Below are 26881 nucleotides of genomic sequence, written 5' to 3'. Positions count from 1 at the left end.
TGACTTAACTGAAAATAAATGAATAGTTCCTATGTGTATAATACATATTTATCTATTTGACTTATGCCTTTATTCCACCAACTTACAACATCTGAAGTACAATTTGTTACATTACTTTTGTTTTTTGCAGCACAGGCAGGTGAAGTGACTTCCTCAGGGTCACACAGTGGTGTCAGTACCAGGATTTGAACTGACAAGCTCCGGGTTTGCTGAAATATTACTGAAGAAAGAAAAAAAACGAAAATGGGCAAATAGGGCTATGCATACAAATGTCCATCCATCCATTATCCAACCTGCCATATCCTAAATACAGGAGCCAATAAGTAGATATGTATATATACAGTATATATATATATATATATATATATATATATGTGAATGTATGTATGTATATATCTATGTCTATATATATATATATATATGTAGATATGTAAATTTGTATATGTATATATATGTTTATGTGGATGTGTATATACGTATGTATATGTAGATGTGTATATGTAGATATGTATATATATATGTTTATGTATATATATGTTTATGTGTGTGTGTGTGCATATTATATATATAAAAGACAGCAACACTCATAACAATGACAACACAATTACATTGACAATCATGTTACGTTATTTTTAAAATGTTTCCTTTTTTTTTCATAACCTCTTTAACACATTACTTCTCCGCTGCGAAGCGCGGGTATTTTGCTAGTATATATATATATGTTGAAATAGTTTACTTTCAAATAATGCAAAGAGTACACGACACGTGTTTCGCCCTAATTCTGGGCTCATCAGGCGTACACACTAACTGCACTCCCTCTCGGGAATCGAACCTCGGACATCAGCGCTAGAGGCGAAGCCCCTAACGTTGCGCCACGGCGTGTGGTTCATTCATTTGACAGCATGTAGATCGGGGTAATTACATTCACGGCATTCATAGTCTGAATCACAATCTGATTGTATGGGTGGTTACCTACCAGGTAACGCTTGTGGTTGGTCAGCAAGTCGGCTAACATCCGCCACGTGCCCTCTTTCAGTTGCGTATTGAAAGAGGGCACGTGGCGGATGTTAGCCGACTTGCTGACGTTATTTTTAAAGTGTTTCCTTTTCTTTTTCATAACCTCTTTAACACACTACTTCTCCGCTGTGAAGCGCGGGTATTTTGCTATAGATATAGATAGATATATAGATATAGATAGATATATAGATAGATATATGTGTATGTATGTAGATATGTATATATATGTGTATATATATGTAAATATGTATATGTATATATATGTGTCTGTATGTGTATATATACAGTAATCCCTCACTTATCGCGGGAGATAGGTTCCAAGGCCGACCGCGATAACTGAATTTCCGTGAAGTTGGGACACCATATTTATTTAATTATTTAACGTGTATTTGGGCATTTTTAAACCCTCCCTGTATTGTTTACAACCCACCCTTTACTCTATTAATAACAGGGACAACTGCTAAGCAATATGAAATCGGTAGATAAGTTTACACTTACTGTATAGCGAAGTACACGTAGCTATATATGACGTGATGATGGTGATGAATATGCTGCGCAGTAAAAATGATGACGATGAAGGTGATAATCCCCTGAATGCAGTAGCAAAAGCACGTTAATGCTGAATGAGTGAGATGAGACTTCCTGGTTAATGCAGCGCTCCGTCGCTGAGCCAATCAGCAGCACACAGGAACTTAACTGCGTGCTCTGATTGGGTAACTTCTCAGCCATCCGCCAATAGCATCTCTTGTATGAAATCAACTGGGCAAACCAACTGAGGAAGCAAATACCAGAAGTAAAAAGACGCATTGTCCGCAGAAACCCACGTAGCAGCGAAAAATCCGCGATTATATATTTAGATATGCTTACATATAAAATCTGTGAAGTCGTGAATCCGCAAAAAGTGAACCGCGAAGTAGCGAGGGATTACTGTATATATATATATATATATATATGTATGTGTGTGTGTATATTATATATATATATATATATATATATATATATATATATATGTATGTGTGTGTATGAATGTGTGTGTATATATATATATATATATATATATATATATAAATATATATATATGTTGATATGTATATATATATGTAGATATGTGTATATGTAGATATGTATATATATGTATATATGTTTATGTATATATATGTTTACATAACCTCTTTAACACACTACTTCTCCGCTGCGAAGCGCGGGTATTTTGCTAGTATAAATATATATATATGTGTGTGTGTGTGTACATATATATATATATATATATATATATGGTTTTGGCAGCCAAGCTCTTTTTTTCCAACCTAGAAGACGTCTCTTGAGATCCGTTTAATCGCCTTGTTGATTGCATGTCTTCCAAGGTAGTTTCAATACCCATTTCCTGCACCGAGTCATCTCCCCTTTTATGAGTGACTGTGTTAGTGGCCGTACTTCGTACAGGTCTTTTAACACACTGAATGCTTGTAACTGGTGTCGCCCGTCGGCTACTTTTGACAGGGAATGGAAGCAATTTTCGAGTAACAAAAATTATTTGTAAGTGATTTTGCATTGAAGAAATAGTAAAAACTTGATCACTTGGGTCAATACCTAAAGAAATACACACTGCAAATGCAATTGAGAATACACCAGAATCTGTATGATTTAATTGTTGCTGTGCGTCTTCATAAACTATGGGAGGTTTGTAAGGAAACAAAGCATGAAGGAAACGAAGCTGCTCTTCGGTGAGGTTGAATTTTTTTATCAGCGTTTAAACTGTCATAGACATGAATTACAGCACCATCATAATAGGTACACACCCAGTGAGTCACTCGTTCAGTAGCTGCAGAAGGTAATATTTGAATATGTTTTGCATTTTGTGGAATGGGCATTATAGGTATGTCAGGAGTCCACATTAGCAAAACCTTTTGAGGTTGGAAAATTGTATGCGCTGCTAAAATTTCGTTGAATTTGCTCATGTGATCTGTTGATAAATAATCATTATTTACCAATTCATTCATTGCAAAATCTGACAGTGGTAAGATCACTCCTTCCATAACACTAAACACAAACACTAAGTAGACACTAACACTAAAAAACAGCAACACCGCCGGGAAGAATACTAAATGAGATAAAGTAAAAGTCTACTAAACTTCTTTATTATAACTGCTTTATTATAGCAGGTGAGGGGACGCTGGCGCATGCTTGTTGTTGCCGCTCCTCCCTGTTAACACTTTTCACAAAATTTGCCTTAATTCTGCACTTTCTTACGCTTATTTTATTTCATTTATTGTACGTATAGTTCGTGGATACAGCTGACTCGAATTGCATGGATTTGGCTTAATATTTACAGATTTTATGGACTCCACTTTACTGGGAACAGCTGAGTCTGTGGATCACGGGACGAGACCCATGAACATTTCTTTGTACCTGGCGATCTAGCACCTCGGGATGATCTGTCTCCATGATTATATTCGCTATGCTGATCTGCTCCCGTTTCATCTTACAGTACCCTACGACCGGGAACTGATCTGATGTTCATACTAACCTGGTTTATGGCTCCGGGGCAATCACGCCTGAAATTACCAAACGTTACTGTTTATGGCTGTGTATTGGAACATCCAAATCCTGCTTCGCTTTCTGCTGCTTGCTATCGCCGCTCACCTACGCTACCACACCCGCCGGTCCTACCGGCTCCGCTGTGCTGCTTCTACACTGCTATCAGCTAAGTATCACTCACTATTTTAGCACTTTGAGTACTGAGAAAAGCGCTATATTAATGTAATGAATTATTATTATTTATTATTAAACACTAAAGTACAAAAACGAAGTAGAAAGTAACACTAAACCGCAACACCGCATTTACTAAACACTAAGAAGAAACACTAAAGGAAAAAATACTATTCAGTAAGTACTGCGTCTACTAAACAGTAAATCAGTAAAGGAGAAAGGACGGCAAGACCGCGTCAGCTGCGGAGCTCAGCTCGGAGTGAAATGAAGTGAATGAAATGAGGTGAATGGGAGGGGAGATGATCACGTGACTCCAACACCCGCCTTAACTCTCCGTCCCTCCACAAACACACAAACACAGTCACACGGATCCCAACTCTCCTTTATATATATATATATATATATATATATCCATCCTCTTCTGCTTATCCGAGGTCGGGTCGCGGGGGCAGCAGCTTGAGCAGAGATGCTCAGACTTCCCCCTCTCCGGCCACTTCTTCTAGCTCTTCCGGGAGAATCCCAAGGTGTTCCCTGGCCAGCCGAGAGACATAGTCCCTCCAGCGTGTAAATGATTTAGATAGGAATATAAGTAACAAGCTGGTTAAGTTTGTAGATGATACCAAGATAGGAGGATTAGCAGATAAATTGAAATCCATTATATCATTACAGAAGGACTTGTATAGCATACAGGCTTGGGCAGACTTGTGGCAGATGAAATTTAATGTCAGTAAATGTAAAGTATTACACATAGGAAGTAAAAATGTGAGGTTTGAATACACAATGTGTGGTCGGAAAATCGAGAGTACACCTTATGAGAAGGATTTAGGAGTCATAGTGGACTCTAAGCTATCGACTTCCCCACAGTGTTCAGAAGCCATTAAGAAGGCTAATAAAATGTTAGGTTATATAGCACGGTGTGTGGACTACAAGTCCAAGGAGTTTGTGCTCAAGCTTTATAATGCACTGGTGAGGCCTCATTTTGAGTACTGTGTGTAGTTTTGGTCCCCAGGCTATAAAAAGGACATAGCAGAACTAGAAAAGGTCCAGAGAAGAGCAACAAGGCTGATTCTAGGGCTACAGGGGTTGAATTATGAGGAAAGATTAAAAGAGCTGAGCCTATACAGTTTAAGCAAAAGAAGATTAAGAGGTGACATGATTGAAGTGTTTAAAATTATGAAGGGAATTAGTACAGTGGATCGAGACTGCTATTTTTAATATGAGTTCATCAAGAACATGGGGACACAGTTGGAAACTTGTTAAGGGTAAATTTCACACAAACTTTAGGAAGTTTTTCTTTAAACAAACAACGATATACACTTGGAATAAGCTACCAAGTAGTGTGGTAGACAGTAAGATGTTGGGGACTTTCAAAACTCAACTTGATGTTTTTTTGGAAGAAATAAGTGGATAGGACTGGCGAGCTTTGTTGGGCTGAATGGTCTGTTCTCGTCTAGAGTGTTCTAATATAATTACTTAAGGCATAAACTAAAAGTGGCCGAGAAGGGAAAAGGATGTATAATTACAGTACCAGTATCATTGCAAGATCAAACAGCCGGCAAAATCTTCTTTGCCATGCCATTACAGGAAGCGACTCAAGATTGTATTTCAAAAAAAGTGTTGGGATCAGTTATCTTAACTCTTTTTCTACTTCCTCCGTAGTGGTAAAGATGTAATGCTTGTCTTGAATATCCACTTTCAGTTTGGCAGGGTACAGGCTACGAATTTCACTGGGTTTGGACTTTTCATGATTCTCTGGAAGACCTTCAATTCTAATATTATTCCTTCTGCATCCATCTTCCAGTCTGTCTCCTAGTTTTTTGCATTTGAAATTTGCAGCCATTGCTTTCCCATTAGCAGTAGATGCCTGATGTTCGGCTGTTTCAATTGGGGCCGTGAATGTTTGCTTAAAGTCTTCCAACTGTTTGCCAAGTGCTCTCAGTTTATTCTCGAACTTAGACAAATTTTCCTGAATTTGTTCCTTGTTGCATTTTTACATGGATTGAATGTGTGGTGGGATAAAAAGTGAAAATTCAAATTCCTTGTGTCAATACTGAAGGATTGCCTGCCATACTAACTAAAGGAGAAGTACGTAGAGCGCAGCAAAGCCCACCATCCTGTTTCATGACAAGGTCAGAGCTGATCTGGCAGCAGTCACTGCAAGGTGTAGTAGACCTGTCCTGAGATGTGTGACGGTCCGGGTTAACTCCATGCTAAAACATGACAATAATATGCCTTAAACATCCTTCGAGAGCAACTTCTCCCAACCATCCAAGAATAGTTTGGTGACGAACAATGCCTTTTCCAGCATGATGGAGCACTGTGCCATAAGGCAAAAGTGGCTAAGTGGCTCGGGGAACAAAATATCAAAATACTGAGTCCATGGCCAGGAAACTCCCCAGACCTTAATCCCATTGAGAACTTGTGGTCAATCCTCAAGAGATGGGTGGAGAAACAAAAACGCACATATCATGACAAATTCCAAGCTTTGATTATGAAAGAACGGGCTGCCATCAGTCAGGATTTGGCTTAGAAGTTGATTGATAACATACCGGGGCGAATTGCAGAGGTCTTGAAAATGAAGGGCCAACACTGCAAATATTTACTATTTGCATAAACTTAATGTAATTGTCAATAAAAGCCTTTGAAACTTATGAAATGCTTGTAATTATACTTCAGTATACCATAGAAACATCTGACTAAAAGATCTAAAAAAACACTGAAGCAGCAAAATTTGTGAAAACCAATACTTGTGTCATTCTCAAAACATTTGACCACGACTGTACAGTTGTGTTTTTGCGAGCACTGGCTTAAGTGTTTCACTCAGGATCTGATACAGAGTCAGTAATGGGAGACTGAAATGCCAGCAGGTTGCCATAAATACGACATGGCCTGCCAAGTAGGAAAAACTTTCATATTGTCATTAACAACAGTGGGTTTAATGAATTAGAAGATAAAGTAAATGCAGCAATCCATTAATTTCCTCTTAGCCTCTTTCACATTTTGTATACTGTAACACCACACACATGCCTGCGCTCATTGTTTAAAGCTCTTCTCTAAAATGGCGGATTTATACACCTTACATTCACAGGACTAATTTGTTGATAAGACAAATGGGGTATTGATTATGCATTTCTCAAACGCTATTCTCCCTATATCTTAAGTGAAGTTTTTGATGTCCCTCATTGGGCATGAATCCATACAACGGGTGCACGTACTGTAAAAATGGAAACCGTTTCCCACCATTTTAATTGGTAGTGCTCAGAAGAAGAGGTAAGATAGGTGAGTGAAAAACAAGCTTTCCTTTTCTAAAGGTGGTGACTGCTGGAGAATGGGGTCAGAATACAGCAAGGGTGCTTCATGCAAGCAAAGATAGCCAACTGAATAGCAGTTCAACAATTTTCTGCCATATAGGTGCTGTAAGTTAACACCTATGAGCACCTACAGGCTACATTATGTCTTAAGATCACTTAATTGGTGTGGATTCAGCGCAGTGCTCTGCGTTTTGGAAATTCAAGTTTTGCATTTTGAAACCTTCTGGATTTTTCCTCCCTGAATATTTTCAATCCATAGTTGGTTGAATTTGCAGATGCAGAACCCATGGATATGGAAGGCCGACCATACATGCACATTTCATTGAACGTATGATGTTCTATTCATTTTCTTTTTTTTTCTTGCATTCCCATAAAATATGAAAATACTGTTGCTTTCACATTTGTTTGACTGTCTGTAAGAAACAACTCGGTCTGCAGCAGACCAAGTCTGTTGAAGAAAAATTGTCAGGAAAGTTAAATTTTTATCGAGATATTTCAAATAGCACATATGATACAAAATTTTGTAAAAAATAATAATATCTGCCTTTGATAAATATATAAAAATAAAACACCTCAGTGTTATGATGTATATATAAATAGTAATTTTACTTGTTTTCTCTGTCATGGGTATTACACAGTACTGTCACTTATATCACAGTACATGACAAAAATATTTTACTAATGAGAAACTAATGTGGTCTTCATAAATCTCTATCAGTGCACCCATAATGCAGTTTATCTGAGACAGGTTTATATGTTGCGAAAGCAAATACTAAGGTTTACCACAAAACTAATATACTGTACATAGTATGTATAAAAATAATCTGCATGCACACACAATTCTCAACTATTTCAAGAAAATCACACAATAAAAACATAACCATTTAACACTGTAAAATATTGCAAAATGAACATTTATTTATAATAGCAACAATCCTAATACAATAATTACATTTGAAAAATTTATATAAATGTATTAAGTTTCATAAAGAAACTGCCCAATTCACTGTACAGTGGTACCTCCCCAAAGAGATCCAATTTAAGAAATGTTACAATAATTTATAAAAATTGTTTTTTTCAAATAGCAAATTATAAATTCACTATCTTAAAAATTTGTGACAATCTTATAAGTCCGAAATGCATTACTTGATAGAATCTTGTAATTACAACATTTTCCTGCGTGTAACAGGTTTTGGAAAAATGACCTCAGTTAATCTCTTTCTGTTCTTTCTTAAATTAATTCTTACAGCAACAGCAGCCTTATCAGATTTCTTTTGCTCTTCCACTGGTGCACTGACTGGGCTGATGATAGGAGAAATCAGATTGACCTCAACCGGTGGTGGAGACCAAATAATTTCCTTCTTTCCTCTAGTTTAAAAAAAAAAAACAAAAAAAAAAACACAAAACACTTTTACTAACAATAGAATTTTCCATTTCTGATCACAGTGCGACAATGTATATATTACACACACACACACACACGCACGCACGCACACACGCACAAAGATTAATGATTTAACTGAATTGTGAATACATCTCCACAGACTGAACATTATGGTTCCCAAGGCAAAAACTGCTCTAAACCAACACCAGGCAAGATACATAAACATTGTGTGAATATTTCTCTGTAAGTGCTAAATAAATTGGAAAGTATTTAATAGCTTAACAGATCTTAACAACTTTCACTTCTTTAAATTTCAGGACCGTAACATGAGAAATGTTAAGAAAGTTTAATAAATAACAACATGCTTTAAAAACAGCATTTTAAATTGTCTAATGAGATGTTTCTTACATACACTGATGCTAGAAAGTTGGTGAACCCTTTAGAAATTTCTCAATGCATAAATATGACTGGCAGCGTCAAAGGAGCTCCAGTGCAGTGACTCCAGGATTGCTTCCTGCTACATGTCAAATGCTGTCAGGATAGGATCTGGGCTTCGAGACTCTAAGTGGATTAACGGATTTGAGAAAATTGGGTTATCAATGTTATACACTGTATGTAAAACTGATATTCTACATCAGTGTACAAAAAACCTTTTCAAAGATATCTTAAGGTGCATGCTTAAGATCCTCCCTGCGTGGAGTTTGCATGTTCTCCCTGTGTCTGCGTGGGTTTCCTCCGGGTACTCCGGTTTCCTCCCACAGTCCAAAGACATGCAGGTTAGGAGCACTGGCAATTCCAAAATTGTCCCTGGTGTGTGTGTGTGCGCCCTGCCCGGGGTTTGTTCCCTGTCTTGCACCCTATGTTGGCTGGGTTTGGCTCCAGCAGACCCCCCCGTGACCCTGTAGTTAGGATATAGCGGGTTGGATAATGGATGGATGGATGGATGTCAATGCTGCAAAGGGCAGGTGCAAACTGCCATTTATTACGGCCTGATGAAATACTAAGCTATCTTGTATGCCTGAAACTCACATTAGTTTTACACTGATCCAATTACTGAAAAAACATGCTGTTTGTTAATAAAGTCCAATGTTTTCTTACCATTCATAGATAGCATTATCTGCAATAACAAAACACTTAAACAAATTCAAAGATCCAATAACATGTACAGTGTGTACGAAACTGAAAACAAATACTATACACATTAAAGACAACAGAATATCATTACAGTAGAAAAGAACAACATCCTTACCGTGTAGCTTTCTTTTTTCTTTGGTTTGAAGCTGTAGGAATTTCTTCTAATTGTTCTTTTATTGCTTTATGCAATCTATCTTGTACTTCCTATGATAAAAGGCAAAAAAAACAAAAAAAAAAAAACAATATTTTTACAAACTGAGGTATTTGTTATGGCCCAACTGTGTTCAAGTATTATGCTTTCCTAGAAAAAAAATCTGAATGGAAAGAAAGTGAATGATGTTTTTTTTTTCTTTACATGAACAGGTTTTAATTTCACATTTAAACTACAGTTTTTATTTTTGCCTTTTTTAATGCTCCCGAAGCATACAGACACTCTCTCCAGTTTACACTGCAGGTTCTGGGAGCAGAAGTGTGTAATTGTTAAACTGATGTTTATAAAGATAATAATACAGTCCATATTGACTTAAATATTAAATATACTTCACAGACAGATGATCAATGAATGCATAAATGAATCAGTGCATACATATACAGTATCTTGAGAGATGTGTGCCTTAATCAAATTAACTGAAATGTATTTATCTACATATAATATGTACAACTTAATGTAGATTATTATTGTTATGCAACCAGGAGTTGCTTGAAAAGCTTTATTTTTACTTTTTTTGGCTTTTAAATGTTTACCAGTTTAATTTTCTCATATTCTGATTGCTGAAATAAAGAGTACCTGTTTGATAGGCTACTGGAAAATTTAAATTTGCATATTTCCCAGACTCCCGCAAGCTAAGAAAGTAGGCATGAAAACAAGATGAGTGATAATTGCAAAAGTAGTAGTATCTGAATGTGTTTTACTGTAATAATACAAGCAACATAAAGGCTCAATCATAAGTCAGAATAGTTTGTGAGCCAACAAATCACTTTTGCTCATGAGCTGAGACAAATAACTTGAATCACTGAAAAACGTCAGCCGCCCCTTCAAGGGTCTAAACTTTCTATTTTTGATCTGCCCTTGCTTGTTTATATTATGTAATTACTTTTTAAAAACATCTTCTGTCAGGAAAGACACAAAATTAATTTGAAACTTTTATCCCAAACTATACAGAGCCAGAAAGGACGACGTTTAAAAAATAAACTACAAGACTTTTTTCCCATTATAGGTCTGTGCTAAAGTAAGCATTTTTGCTTTTTAATAATTTGTAGCACGAGTATCCTTTAATGCACACAAAGAAACAAGTGATCATTTGACAAGTCCAAAATGGCTTTTTGGGAAGTTTATTTGCACAGGAAGTGTGATTCGCTCAAAAGTCAAAGTAACACGTGAGGCTCTTCGCAATTAGATTTGTGAAAACACACTTTTGAGCTGGCGTGCATTTATTGACAAATAAATTGCCTTATTATGCAATTGTTGAAATTCGGAAGCAAGTTTATATGCTTTAACAAGCCAAACCTCTTATCTTTCAAAAGCTGACAGACTGTGCATTTTAAAAATCAGACTGAATAATGACTACTACACTGCATGTCACTAAGACAAGAAAACAATTTGCAAACTCTCATGGTGCAAGTCTTCTATAAAGCAAACACTGAGGCATACTAAGACATGTGCATAACTGTTTGAAAACGAAACTTCTGATGTTTTCCTCTGGATAAACACCTGATCTTTAAAACAAAGACTATCTTAGTTACAAAGAGAAAACCTTGTATAAACTTGGAGTAAGATTGTGCAGCAGCCATTTTGGCAGTGGGGAAAAGTAGGTATGGAATACAGAATTTTTACAAGAAAACTGAACTTCAAGTATAACAGTAAGTAAATAAATTACTTTAAGCACTGTCTGTAAAAATTTGCCTTATTGTTAGTCCTGGGGACGATGAATGCGGGTGAAGGTTATTTAGAAACAAATGGACAATTTGTTTACCATCATTGTGTTATTCAGTCAAGGGGAGTAGAATTTCAAGCAGGGGTCTTTTACACTAGAAAAATAACGTAACAAACATGCTTTGCTTGGGAGAGTTTCGGCATCACAACACTGATACATGTTCAATAGAAACTGATGCATATGTATATGTACAGACCAAATATTAGCTAGGCTCTAGTATTTATGTACATACCTTTTAGAAATTAATGTAAATCATAACATTAATGCACTATAAAAATCTTATTATTTTTTTAATCTGCAATTTAGTAATCATGAAACACTTTTACCACTGTAATCTGATACTCTTCACAAAAATGTATTTGCCCCTTCTTGATATCATCTTTTATTGCAAATATTTAACATTGAATGCTTCCAGGTCTTCAAAAAACCTAATATCCGCTAAAGAGGATTAATTTCATTAATTAATCTAATGAACAAAGCTATCCAGTACCAGAATAATCCCAGGAGTGGAAGGTCTGCCAAAATTTCTCCCAAAAAAAAAAAAGGTATGTTGTAAAATCATCCAGGAAGTGACATCACACTACCATAAACCAGAACTATATAAAAGTTTATTTCTCATTTGCATGGGTACAAAGTTTCAATCTTTGGCTCCATTTTGTTCCACTATATTCCTGAATGGCTGTACCATCTTGTAATGTAAAACTAATCCTGCCTGAATAGAACTTGAGTGTGCTTTTATGCAAACTGTGTTGGATGTTAATAATAATAATGATGACGATAGTACTAATAGTAATAACAATAATGCAGTATTATTATTTGTTTTGTCTTGACGAACTTGATGATGAAGGTAAAAAAAATGTAACATTAGCTTATTTTGGGCAAATTGTTTAGAGAAGGAGGAAGAGGAAGTGGATGATAATTATAATAATGATGCAGTGCAAATACAGATTGTTTAGGATGATATTGATAATAATGAAGCTATCTTTTGTTTACATTAATGAAATAGAGATATTTAATAGGTTTTTCCGTTGTGCAAATTGTTTATAGGAAGAGGAGGAGATAGAGGATGATAATGTTGAAAACTTAAGATTAGCTATCTTCTTTAGCACACATTAATGCTTTTAAAATAATGTAGTATTTATTAGCTTTTTTGTCTTATGCTCTTTGTTTAGAGTCGTTAATACATTAATGCAATATTACCTGCCTTTTTTGCATACATTAATGATAATAACAAGGTCAAATATTTACAATTTTTACTTTGCTATCAGTTGTTATTCTAAAAACACTAATTGATAACAGTTTAAGCAAACATAATGGCTTTTAATCTCAGTCCAATAATACAATAGCATTATCAATGTCCAGACTATTAAAATATATGTTAATGGTAGTAAATGATGGCATGTAGTAGTACTACATGGTAGCAGTAAATAGTAACATGGTAATTCAAGAAGCATAAGGACGGGGTTGTTGGGACCATTGTAATACATGCCAGAGTTAACAACACTCAATATCGACAGTGGGAGTGCTCAATCAAGTCATGAAGGAGAGGACCCCAGCAGCAAGAATTTTCATTTCAGGTGATCTCCCCCTAGCTAGGTCTGATGAATACTAGTCGTATGCTGGCATTAAAGAACTGGCTGAGAGGCTTCTGCAAGGAAAAAAACATAAGGTTCGTGGATAATTGGGATTGCTTCTGGGAGAAACTGTGTTTCTTCAGGTGAGACTGACTGCATCTGGTCCTCTCCAAAAACATCTCGAAGGTAATCCATCTATCCTGACTACATAAATCTAATCCTAATGCTTTCCATAATACCTTGCTAGGATGCGATAATTCCGTGTTGAGTTCATCTTTAGATGTGCACTGTATTAACACTATAATAACAAACCACAGTTTAAGTAAAAAACCTGGACAAAGCAGTATAAATGCAAATAATTTAATTACTGTATCACCTGTAGATGTGCACTTTATTAGAACTATAACTACAGATTAAAGATTAAGTAAAAAATCCACACAAAGTGGCATTAACATGAATAATTTAATTACCATTTCAAGCTGTCGTAACAGTTCGATTCAGCTCTGCTCTTCAAAAGACCTTAAATATGGCCTTACTAAATGTTAAGAGTGCGATTTCCAGGACTGCAGGGGACGAGTTATGAGGAATGATTAAAACAGCTTTGCCTTTTCAGTTTAAGCAAAAGGAGATTAAGAGGAGACATCACTGAAGTATTTAAAATTATGAAGGGAATTAGTAAAGTGGAATGAGACTTTTACTTTAAAATGAGTTCAACAAGAACATGGGGACACAGAGATTTGTTAAGGGTAAATTTTGTACAAACATTTGGAAGTGTTTTTTTCACACAGAGAACCATAGGTACATGGAATAAGTTACCAAACAATGTGGTAGATAGTAAGAATTTAAGGGCCTTCGAAAACATTCTACAATGGTCAAACATGGTGGTAAAAATGCGATTGTGTGAGGATGCTTTGCTGCATGTGGAAAATTTGGAATAATTGAAGAGACCATTAATTTTCTAATAACTTTCCTTATCAGAACATTTTTAAGGAGAACATCTGGTCTACATCAGAAGGCTTGAAAAGAACTTTTGGCATGGCCAAGTCAAAGTCCACACACCCAAATGTAACTGAAATTGATTTTAGTAGTTCATAGTCGAAATCATAAATGCTGGAATTAAAGCAGTTCCATAAGGCAAAGTGGGTTGAGATTCCTAATAGGAAATGCAACCCAACCAATTATTTGGAGTAAGGGCACAAAGACATTTTTATTCAGTGCCAACTTGTGTTACATAACCTTGTTAATTCAATAAATGACACAGTTAAAAAAAAAACTGTGCTATTTATTCATTTATATACCCTTAATCTAATACTTGATTTTGAATGAAGATGTAAAACATTTACCACTTTAGCAGTAATTGAATAAATCAGAAACAGAGTAACCACATTCTCACAGCACTGTAAATGGTACAAAAATTAACTGATTAATTAACTAATTTGGTAAAACTAAATTTTAATTCTATATCTTGCTTACCATATGAGAAGCATCTTTAGATACAGCTGTATGAGTTCTCCTCAAGCGTGTTGCAGGAGGAGAAAAGGCAAAACTGGGTTTAGCAGTGGATGGTACTTCAGGAGATTCGATTGTTTCAGCTGAAAACAAAACAACCAGTGAAAAACATATCTTCCATAAATTTATTAAAACAGAAATCTGAACAAACTATAATTGGCATGAAAGTGCTATATATTAAGCACACATAGATAGCTAATATAAATAATTTTAATACAAATAAACAGTAAATTAAATTATTCAGAAACATATATTCAGACATGGATGTTCAAAATACTGAAGGTTCAGCCTTGTATCCCACATTCATAATGACAGGGCCGTCTTTTATTTTGAAAAGGTGAATATTTCTAAGAAAAACAGGAGTATAAAAGATCATGGTTTATTTTCCAAAAGTAAACAATATGTAAGAACCATTTTTTTTCACTCAAGATAATGGCTGTATCTCTTTCTAATGATTTTAATGAATGTATTAGAAGGCTGACAATCAGCATGTTAAAACATGAGGTATTTGTGTTGTTCTCATTAGACATGTTCCTCCGTATTCGAATGGTGATTTAATAGAATACAAATCATGAACAGTTTGGTATTCTTCAAGCAGTTAATCTCTAAAACCTCACACATGGTCTGCCCAAACTGAGGAAGTTGCTATTGCAATCCGTAAAATGAACAATTGGTTACAGAGTGAGTGATGTGTAAATCACACTTGTCCTTAGAAGAACCAGTCTGCCCTATTTTCTATTCAAATACACCAAAATTCATCTGTAGCAAAGCCCTCTCAAGTACCTCCTACTTTTGACGTCATTAATACTGTAGTATAACATTAAAAATGGTTACCTTTTGTCTTTCGTCCTCTTGTATTAGGAGGAGAGAAGGCAAAATGCTCTATGGGTAATTCCTGAGGTTCTTTGTCTTTATTGGACTGAATGTTCTGAAGTACTCTCTGTTCTGATTCACTAACTGTATGAAGTTCCTTTAAATGTTTAGTATAAATATCAGTGGCGTCTACCACCAAAGTCTTTTTAGTCTTTCCATCATGTACACTTGAGATTTTAGTGGCTTCTATTGCAGAGTGCAGCAAACTTCGGTTGTGCTCTGAAGTCGATCGTGTGCTTCTCCTGTTATCTGTCGTGGTCTCAGTCATTTTCTTGTGAACTTTGCTTAGTCTTAGTACAGGCATTTCTATAACTGGAGCAGAATCTTCCACAATTTTGTCGAGAAATGTAACTTTACTAGGTGATTTGGCTGAAGATGCTAAAGGTGCATCTCCAACAGCCGTAAAATTAAATCCAGGTGAATTAGAAATGCCAAGACTTAAGCTTGACAACCTACTACGAGTTACTCTCACAGGAACTGAAGATTGCTTTGTAGGAGAAGGAACATTTCCAGTTGTGCTGGCTTTAGATTTTTTACTGTGTTTTCCAGGAGTCACTAAAACTTGCTCTTGACTATTTTTCTTTTCCTGTTCAATGTTTTGCATATCCTTTGCAAGTACAATTTGTGATTTTCTGGTAGGCTTTATAGGACTAATAAAAATACTTTCTGAATGACTTTCAAAACCTCCAAGAGCAACTGGCTGAGCTTTTTCAGGACTGTGTGCCTGTTTGTTCCGTGTCTGTCTAGTTCTTCTGCTAGGAGTAACTGGTACGTTTTCCTCTTCTGTTTGCTCTATTAATGAAGTCAAAGCAACACCAACAACAGACTTATCAAGTCCTTTTTTGCTTAAAACGTATTTTGGGGTTTCATCTGTGGCAGAAGTAAGTCTTCTTAGACTTCGTCTTGGTGTAATTGCTATTTCAGATTCATGCCGTTTTGTACTACGTGTAGTTCTAAGGGCAGATATGTATGAAATATCATCCTGAGGTTGTGATGATTTCCCCCCATCTTTTTCATCATCAGTAACACTTTTTATTTGCTTCCTGCCTTTTCTCAGAGAAGGAGGAACTGGTGTTTTCTGCTCATCTTTATTAACTCTTTCAGGTTGAGCCACCATACTATTCTCTACTAAAATAACACTTCTGCCCCTGGTACGGCATGCAATATGTTCTTCAGCAGACATTGTTTGCATATTGGGAGAATGACTATGGATGCCTGAGAAAGCAGGCGTTTCCTCCTTGCTTACTACTAAAGTCTCGACTGGAACAACTTGCTCAATAAGCTCCACTGAAAAGTCTTCACTTTTGATGTTCTTAACTGTATCGACCAAACACTCAACATTATTATCTTTAGAGGGTTCAGAGAAGTGTGGACAGTTCACTGTAGCGTTCAACTGGGTGTCATAACTCTCCGTACCAGGCAAAATGAGGTTTAACGACTCTCGATTCATTTGTTGCATAGACTTATTTTCACTTGTAAAAGCACCAACGTTGTTCTCAAATTCAGATATTTCTATAATTAATGGATTTTCAGCTAATTTACAATTTGAACATTCTGGTTCTTCTTCCTCAGCTTCCAGCACTAAAGTAAAGTTGCTAGGAGGCATTTCTAATTCATCACGAACTACAGTAGGCTCAATTTCATTTGTCTCTTTTTCAGGACCTTCAAAATGCTCTTCACTACTGAACTGTACTGGAATCAGTAAAGTATCTAATGGTCTCAGTTCAGTATAGGAGACTATATCAGCTTTGTCTTCAAGGCATTCACACTCCATTTCTGTATCTTCTACCACCTAAGAAATATAGCACAGGAAAAAAGAAAATCATATATATTTTACAAATTAGCAACTATCAATAACTTGAGGCACAGAGAATGAGTAGATAACAATAATTATTCCCTCTGAAATTTAAATTTTTGCTAAGAAAGTAACATTCTACTAAAAGGATTACCTGGGCATTTATTTCATGGGTAATAACTGGAAACAAGTCTCTTGCAGGTTCATGCTCCAAGCAGATGATTTTCTCATCATAATGAAATGTTTTCACATGTACATCATTGTCTTCAATAATTTCAACTTCACTGTCAAGATCTATTTCAGTTATACATTCTGCTTTAGGCTCTGAAGGAGTGCTACCAACATCTTCACTGTCATTTACACTCACAACAGCTGTTTAATGGGAGAACAAATGCAGTAAGTTATCCTTTGAAAATGTATAGCATACACATATTAAGCTTCTCAGTTCATAAAGTACAATAAATTAATGATAGCCCAGATAAAGAGATACAGTGCATCCGGAAAGTATTCACAGCACATCACTTTTTCCACATTTTGTTATGTTACAGCCTTATTCCAAAATGGATTAAATTCATTTTTTCCTCAGAATTCTACACACAACACCCCATAATGACAACATGAAAAAAGCTTACTTGAGGTTTTTGCAAATTTATTAAAAATAAAAAAACTGAGACATCACATGTACATAAGTATTCACAGCCTTTGCTCAATACTTTGTCGATGCACCTTTGGCAGCAATTACAGTCTCAAGTCTTTTTGAATATGATGCCACAAGCTTGGCACACCTATCCTTGGCCAGTCTCGCCCATTCCTCTTTGCAGCACCTCTCAAGCTCCATCAGGTTGGATGAGAAGCGTCGGTGCACAACCATTTTAAGATCTCTCCAGAGAAGTTCAATCGGATGCAAGTCTGGGCTCTGGCTGGGCCAATCAAGGACATTCACAGAGTTGTCCTGAAGCCACTCCTTTGATATCTTGGCTGTGTGCTTAGGGTCGTTGTCCTGCTGAAAGATGAACCGTCGCCCCAATCTGAGGTCAAGAGCTCTCTGGAGCAGGTTTTCATCCAGGATGTCTCTGTACATTGCTGCAGTCATCTTTCCCTTTATCCTGACTAGTCTCCCAGTCTCTGCCGCTGAAAAACATCCCCACAGCATGATGCTGCCACCACCGTGCTTCACTGTAGGGATGGTGCCAGGTTTCCTCCAAACGTGACGCCTGGCATTCACACCAAAGAGTTCAATCTTTGTCTCATCAGACCAGAGAATTTTCTTTCTCATGGTCTGAGAGTCCTTCAGGTGCCTTTTGGTAAATTCCAGGTGGGCTGCCATGTGCCTTTTACTAAGGAGTGGCTTCCGTCTGGCCACTCTACCATACAGGCCTGATTGGTGGATTGCTGCAGAGATGGTTGTCCTTCTGGAAGGTTCTCTTCTCTCCACAGAGGACCTCTGAAGCTCTGACAGAGTGACCATCGGGTTCTTGGTCACCTCCCTGACTAAGGCCCTTCTCCCCCGATCGCTCAGTTTAGATGGCCGGCCAGCTCTAGGAAAAGTCCTGGTGGTTTTGAACTTCTTCCATTTACGGATGATGGAGGCCACTGTGCTCATTGGGACCTTCAAAGCAGCAGAATTTTTTCTGTAACCTTCCCCAGATTTGTGCCTCGAGACAATCCTGTCTTGGAGGTCTACAGACAATTCCTTTGACTTCATTCATCTGACATGAACTGTCAACTGTGGGACCTTATACAGACAGTCGTGTGCCTTTCCAAATCATGTCCAATCAACTGAATTTACCACAGGTGGACTCCAATTAAGCTGAAGAAACATCTCAAGGATGATCAGGGGAAACAGGATGCACCTGAGCTCAATTTTGAGCTTCATGGCAAAGGCTGTGAATACATATGTACAGTGGGGCAAAAAAGTATTTAGTCAGCCACCAATTGTGCAAGTTCTCCCACTTAAAAAGATGAGGGAGGCCTGTAATTTTCATCATAGGTATACCTCAACTATGAGAGACAAAATGAGAAAAAAAAAATCCAGAAAATCACATTGTCTGATTTTTGAAGAATTTATTTGAAAATTATGGTGGAAAAAAAGTATTTGGTCAATAACAAAAGTTCATCTCAATACTCTGTTATATACCCTTTGTTGGCAATGACAGAGGTCAAACATTTTCTCTAAGTCTTCACAAGGTTTTCACACACTGTTGCTGGTATTTTGGCCCATTCCTCCATGCAGATCTCATCTAGAGCAGTGATGTTTTGGGGCCGTCGCTGTGCAACACGGACTTTCAACTCCCTCCAAAGATTTTCTATGGGGTTGAGATCTGGAGACTGGCTAGGCCACTCCAGGATCTTGAAATGCTTCTTACGAAGCCACTCCTTCGTTACCCGGGCAGTGTGTTTGGGATCATTGTCATGCTGAAAGACCCAGCCACGTTTCATCTTCAATGCCCTTGCTGATGGAAGGAGGTTTTCACTCAAAATCTGACGATACATGGCCCCATTCATTCTTTCCTTTGCATGGATCAGTCGTCCTGGTCCCTTTGCAGAAAAACAGTCCCAAAGCACGATGTTTCCACCCCCATGGTTTACAGTAGGTATGGTGTTCTTTGGATGCAACTCAGCATTCTTTCTCCTCCAAACACGACGAGTAGAGTTTTTTTCCATCTGACCATATGACATTCTCCCAATCCTCTTCTGGATCATCCAAATGCTCTGTAGCAAACTTCAGACGGGCCTGCACGTGTACTGACTTAAGCAGGGGGACACGTCTGGCACTGCAGGATTTGAGTCCCTGGTGGCGTAGTGTGTTACTGATGGTAGCCTTTGTTACTTTGGTCCCAGCTCTCTGCAGGTCATTCACTAGGTCCCCCTGTGTGGTTCTGGGATTTTTGCTCACCGTTCTTGTGATCATTTTGACCCTACGGGTTGAGATCTTGCGTGGAGCCCCAGATCGAGGGAGATTATCAGTGGTCTTGTATGTCTTCCATTTTCTAATAATTGCTCCCACAGTTGATTTCTTCACACCAAGCTGCTTACCTATTGCAGATTCAGTCTTCCCAGCCTGGTGCAGGTCTACAATTTTGTTTCTGGTGTCCTTTGACAGCTCTTTGGTCTTGGCCATAGTGGAGTTTGGAGTGTGACTGTTTGAGGTTGTGGACAGGTGTCTTTTATATTGATAACGAGTTCAAACAGGTGCCATTAATACAGGTAACGAGTGGAGGACAGAGGAGCCTCTTACAGAAGAAGTTACAGGTCTGTGAGAGCCAGAAATCTTGCTTGTTTGTAGGTGACCAAATACTTATTTTCCACCATAATTTGCAAATAAATTCTTTAAAAATCAGACAATGTGATTTTCTGGATTTTTTTTTCTCATTTTGTCTCTCATAGTTGAGGTATACCTATGATGAAAATTATAGGCCTCTCTCATCTTTTTAAGTGGGAGAACTTGCACAATTGGTTGCTGACTAAATACTTTTTTGCCCCACTGTACATGTGCTTTCTCAATTTTTTTATTTTTAATAAATTTGCAAAATCTCAGGTAAACTTTTTTCACATTGTCATTATGGGGTGTTGTGTGTAGAATTCTGAGGAAAAAAATGAATTTAATCCATTTTGGAATAAGGCTGTAACATAACAAAATGTGGAAAAAGTGATGCACTGTGAATACTTTCCGGATGCACTGTATGAGTATCAAACGTAGACTAAAAATTTAGCATTTTGGCCTTGACCAAAATGTCCCAAAGGTATCACGTCCTAGTGAGCTGAATGACTTTCGGCCTGTTGCTCTGACATCACATGTGATGAAGACCATGGAGAGGCTGCTGCTTCACCACCTGAGGCCACAGGTTCAACACGCCCTCGACCCTCTGCAGTTCGCATATCAGGAGAAGGTGGGAGCGGAGGATGCCATCATCTATATGCTACATCGATCCCTCTCTCTCTTGGACAGAGGCAGTGATGCTGTAAGAATTATGTTTCTAGACTTCTCTAGTGCCTTCAACACAATCCAACCTCTGCTCCTTAGGGACAAGCTGACAGAGATGGGAGTAGATTCATACCTGGTGGCATGGATCATGGACTATCTTAAAGACAGACCTCAGTATGTGCGTCTTGGGAACTGCACGTCTGACATTGTTGTCAGCAACACAGGAGCGCCACAAGGGACTGTACTTTCTCCGATCCTGTTCAGCCTATATACATCAGACTTCCAACACAACTCAGAGTCCTTCCACATGCAAAAGTTCGCTGATGACACTGCTATTGTGGGCTGCATCAGGAGTGGGCAGGAGGAGGAGTATAGGGACCTAATCAATGACTTTGTTAAATGGTGCGACTCAAACCACCTACACCTGAACACCAGCAAAACCAAGGAGCTGGTGGTGGATTTTAGGAGGCCCAGACCCCTCATGGACCCCGTGATCATCAGAGATGACTGTGCAGATGGTGCAGACCTATAAATACCTGGGAGTGCAGCTGGATGATAAATTAGACTGGACTGCCAATACTGATGCTCTGTGTAAGAAAAAACAGAGCCGGTTATACTTCCTTAGAAGGCTGGCGTCCTTCAACATCTGCAATAAGATGCTGCAGATGTTCTATCAGACGGTTGTGGCGAGTGCCCTCTTCTACGCGGTGGTGTGCTGGGGAGGCAGCATTAAGAAGAAAGACGCCTCACGCCTGGACAAACTGGTGAGGAAGGCAGGCTCTATTGTTGGCATAGAGCTAGACAGTTTGACATCTGTGGCAGAGCGACAGACGCTCAGCAGGATCCTATCAATTATGGAAAATCCACTGCACCCATTAAACAGTGTCATCTCTAGACAGAGGAGCGGCTTCAGCGACACACTGCTGTCACTGTCCTGCTCCACTGACAGACTGAGGAGATCGTTCCTCCTCCAAACTATGCGACTCTTCCATTCCACCCGGGGTTTGGGGGGGGAAAGGGTTGGGTAAACGTTAACATTATATAAAGTTAGTCTGTTTTTACCTGCATTATTATCAATCTTTAATTTAATATTGTTTTTTTGTATCAGTAAGGTGCTGCTGGAGTATGTGAATTTCCCCTTGGGATTAATAAAGTATCTCTCTATCTATTGACAACCAAACCATACTTTTATTCACTACTTCGTTCTTCTATTAGGAAGCATTGGCTATTGTGGTTCCTGCTCGTTATAGAACTTTTTTTATCACAAAATGTTGCACGAAAACCTCCAATGCCAACCCCCCCAGCACTCAATTTAGTTTGTTCAGTTTATCCATGTACTCCCCATAGAGCCAGCTAACAAATCTAATTTAAAACCAAGTATTGAAATTATCTCTTAATTATTTTTCAGCTATGCAAACAGTTTTGTGTCTTTATCTTTGGCAAGATCCTTGAAGACGGTTAGTCAATACAAAGACAGGCACGCTATGTTTCACCTTGTTTTTGCACCTGGTAGATCAAATTTGAATTCTGTCATCTGTTTAAATCAATATTCTTTGCAAAGAAAAACTCCAGTTTTCAATAGAAGTTGAGTGCATTTGATGGCATGGATCACAAAAATGTCTATGACAAGAATCATTACTTACATTGCGTGTCAACAGTTGCTGCCTCTGAGTTAAACAAGGTGAGACCAACAGCTGCCTGACACAGAGAGAAAGAAGATTTCTGCTCCTCTTGTACTGACAGATCACTAAATAAACAAACACACACTTATTATAACTACTTATTAAAAGAGAACCAAAGATTATATCATTATCCTTTAAACAATTAAATCAGAATGCAAAAATATTAAAGATGACATTTAACTTGTTTAATTAAACATTATATAAATACAAAATAGAAGCAAAATTTTGCAGTATGCAGCTTAATATAATTAAGAAATTTGTCACAATATTTCCCAAGAGCTAAATATTTTCAATGAAGGCATTTAAGAAACATCTACTTAAGAAATATATACTGTACATTTCAACAGTTTTTCTTTAATAAAATACAATGTTACCTCTCCGTTGTTTTATTAAGCTGTATATTTGTTTCTGAGGAGCTTTTTACAGGTGAAATTGCAACTTCTGATGAAGGCTCTTCAATCTTGAAGTCTTTAAAATACAAAACAAGAAGTAAACACAGAACATTTTTCACACATACAAAGTATCCCGATGTTCAATGTAATTCAAAATTACTAAAAAAATATTACTGCTTTTTCAGAATGTATGCTAAAAGAACAGTAAAGCCATAAAGTTAATAATACAATTATATAACAAAACATGGAGATATACCTTTTTCAAAGGAATCATGATGAACAGACTCTAGTTCACTTTGCTCTGTCATTACTGATGCTACTTGTGGATGTTCAGCATTTTTAGCAGAGACAGCAAAGTTTAAAATCACAACATCCTCCTCTTTACTACCATGGAAAAGATCATCATGAATTTCCAATGTGGTACTTGCAAAATTGTTAGAATCTACGCTTGCTGCCTGGCACATATCCTCTTGTGTTGGAAAGTCTTTATTGGATTCCTCTCCGGCCATCCTTTGAAAACCTTCTCCAGTTTTTTTCTTTGGAAAGTTTTTAAGCTCCACTGCCATCTCATGTTCCTCATTTACTTCTTGATATTTTTTGCCTGGTGACCTTAATTCTGCTTCATCAAAACAACCTTCTATTTCTTCTTCTGAAAGCTCTTTTTCTTCTGACTCCAGTAAAATTTCTTCATTTAAATGTGTTTTTTCTTGTAATTGCATTGATAGATTTTTAGAAGTATCTTCTTCCCTGAAAAACGGTTCTTCTGGTACAACATCTGTCACTGCACAACCTTCATCCAAATCTACCTGAAGGTCTGGAACCAATGATCGGTTTACTGGCAATAAAAGACTTTCACTGGAGGAAGCAGACCAGGCGTTAGATGGATTAAGTAAAGTGGTATTGGAAGGCAAAATACTTTCTTTACAAGCTACAATCTACAATAAAACACAAAAAATTATTTTAAGACATCAAAAATACTTTGGAAAGCTCCAGAGCTTATTACACAAAACATAGCCTACTTTTAAAAGTTAAAGATTAAAATATTTGGTTATTTAACTTTCAATACAACACTCCTAGTTTTTTTTTTTTTGTTTTTTTTTTTAAATGCAAGGTAGGCTTTCAAAATAGGTTGTAGATCCAGCTTCCACTTACCCCATTGCTGCACTGGTCATTTTTAGATAATGCATCCTCCAAAAATGTGATGCGACTCTCTTTTAATCGAAGAGGTGGAGTAAGAGATCTTACAGTTGAGGCAGACGGTGAACCCACTGGAGTCGGTCGCTGACTAGACCGCAAGATCGACTGGGGTGTAAAGCAAGGCAAACCAGAAGTGGAGGAATTACATAGTGCTTTTGCCACCTGTATTTAAGAAAAAAATACAGAAATCTTATAAATACTGAAAATTTAACTGTACTTAACAAAACTGCACTTAAGGTTTGTTTTATTGTAGATGAGCTATGCTGCAGAAAAATGAAAGTAAAACTAAGTATCTTAGAAAGATACATGCCTGCCAAGCTTTTAATGTAGAAAGAAATCATTTAACAATTTCTTTTAACTCTGCATTTACTCTAAAGAACTTATTTTTGTTCAGTTTTTTGCATCTGCTTATTGGTTATTTGATCTGGTGTCATGGAATGACAAAACAAACAGCTTACAGTAAGTTTGCTTGCAGACCTTATACTAAATATTACAATTATATTATTAACTGCTCAGCACTTAAAAAAAAGACTGAAAGACCAAAGTTTGTGGACTGATAGATAAATTCTCCATTATAAACACCCAAATTTAACACAGACTATATTTTATAATAAGACTACTTTTCAAAGACTAAAAGCTTTTATATAGGTTTTTGTTTATTTTTATTGCCTTATAATTTGGAAATAGGTGTTAAAGTACCACTGCAATCAGAATAAAGTGAATAAACTAAATTATAAACTTTATAATGCAAGTAAAATGTTCTGATTATGTTCCAATTAAAATCTGAAATTGAAGCCATTACTTTAAAAAGTACTAAAAATATACTGAATACCATGGCAGTCAATTTAGCAGTATTTATTGAATTAGAGTCATTAATTCAGGTGCCCTATTTTAACAAGATGAAATTGATTTCATTCAGCACAAACCAGAGAGCATGCCATCAAAATACACTTTAGAAAATGCACAAGAATGTAATTCATATCAACACCACCAGCATAGTGATTGAGCAAACCAATGCTTTCAAGTGTTTAGGGAAATAAAGCTCTACAAATAAATAGTTATGTAGTGTAGCAAATAAGTTGCATAAACATGGTATCAACTCCAGATCCATTTCAACAAAACACTGTTCAGTTTACTGTCATGTTAAACAAACAAACAGGCATATGGAGAATTAAATGTAGTGCTAAGGTAGGTCACTGCAGCACAGAAAAAGACAATTGTGCCCTGGAAGACTTGAATGTCATAACATTCTATTGACTATATCCACACAACAGAACAGAGTTTCCATTTCTGCCAGGAACATTTTCATCTACAAATGAAAAACATCAGTGATTCCAGCCAAAACCTCAAAATTCACTATTTGATCAGTATACTGAAACAGGAACAGATATGTGTTCAGTCTCTTGCCTAAGGTGAAATAGTTTGTTTAACACCATTTGACAGCATAGCTACTAAGCATCAGAGATTACCCTTTTATATAAAAAAATAGGCATCTTCTAAACCTCACTGTATGTCTAAGCTGAAGTACTTCTCTGTGCTTCCTGTGGAAATGTAACTGGGTCTATATTAGTATGAAAAGAGATGGAGAGAGCTAACTTTGAAATACATGGTTACTACTAGTGTTAGGGGGTGGGTAGTAACATTAAAAGTAACGTGTTACATAGTCAGATTACTTTTAAAATGAGTAATATAACACAATACTTTTTTTATTGAAGCAAAAATACCTGCATTACTTTACAAAAGGAATTTGCTTTTTTCCCCCCTCTTTTTCTTAAAAATAAATAATAAAAAATCTCTGGGGCTTTGTAATGCTGCATTTACTTCAAGCATGGAGCAGGTAGAAGTATTCACATTATTTTAGCTCAAAATAAGGAGTACAAAAATCTGCATAATAAAATGGACCTAGGAAGTTTCGACTTGTAGTGGGTACCAAGTGTGCTTGGTACACAGGTGCCAACAACGGCAACTGAAAAAAGTGTATCAATTTTTATTTTTATTTTTTTTAATTTCGGACATTTTATTACAGTACTACTACATTTTCTGCACGTATGTTTTTGACTATGCATTATATCAAAGTAGCAGTCTGATAATTATTAAAACATGATGTTCAACTATGGGCGGAGTTTAAAGACTGAAGGGGGCCTGACCTAACCTTGGAATCCTCTGACTATGCAGTTCACATCCAAACAGCAGGCCATGAAGGATCTTCTACCAGTCCACAAAAAACATAAGAGTCTACTCTAAGTATGTCCTTTATGTTGTCAAACTACAAATTTATATTATATGTAGCTTGTATGAATTTTAAATTGTTCAGAAATTATAGTACAATGTACTACTTTAAAAGCGTCATTAAAAAGACACAGTCATTACAACTGTTGTACTTGTATTTGATATTGGAACGGGCCACTGTTGTGCCCATGGGGCAAAGTGTCAATGGGTTATTGC

The 26881-nt window shown here is 36.9% G+C and overlaps 1 protein-coding gene across 3 annotated transcripts in view; it reads right to left on the bottom strand.

The window, feature by feature from the left end:
- Window positions 1–7935: 7935 nt before the first annotated feature.
- ahctf1 (AT hook containing transcription factor 1) overlaps window positions 7936–26881 on the bottom strand; it is a 137845-nt gene continuing 118899 nt past the window's right edge. For all 3 annotated transcript variants that reach the window (XM_028796922.2, XM_028796923.2, XM_028796924.2), the window contains exons 28-36: window positions 24392–24598; window positions 23496–24174; window positions 23222–23315; window positions 22809–22912; window positions 17395–17612; window positions 15407–17237; window positions 14537–14655; window positions 9671–9759; window positions 7936–8405 (exon numbers count right to left, since the gene is read on the bottom strand). In XM_028796922.2, coding sequence (XP_028652755.1) covers window positions 8201–8405; window positions 9671–9759; window positions 14537–14655; window positions 15407–17237; window positions 17395–17612; window positions 22809–22912; window positions 23222–23315; window positions 23496–24174; window positions 24392–24598 — 3546 coding nt within the window. In that variant the 3' untranslated portion in view covers window positions 7936–8200. The remainder of the gene's footprint in view (window positions 8406–9670; window positions 9760–14536; window positions 14656–15406; window positions 17238–17394; window positions 17613–22808; window positions 22913–23221; window positions 23316–23495; window positions 24175–24391; window positions 24599–26881) is intronic.

The sequence above is a fragment of the Erpetoichthys calabaricus genome, chromosome 3 (assembly GCF_900747795.2).
Source record: "Erpetoichthys calabaricus chromosome 3, fErpCal1.3, whole genome shotgun sequence".
NCBI classification, from domain to species: Eukaryota; Metazoa; Chordata; class Cladistia; order Polypteriformes; family Polypteridae; genus Erpetoichthys; species Erpetoichthys calabaricus.
This window is presented reverse-complemented; position numbering and strand designations above follow the sequence as displayed.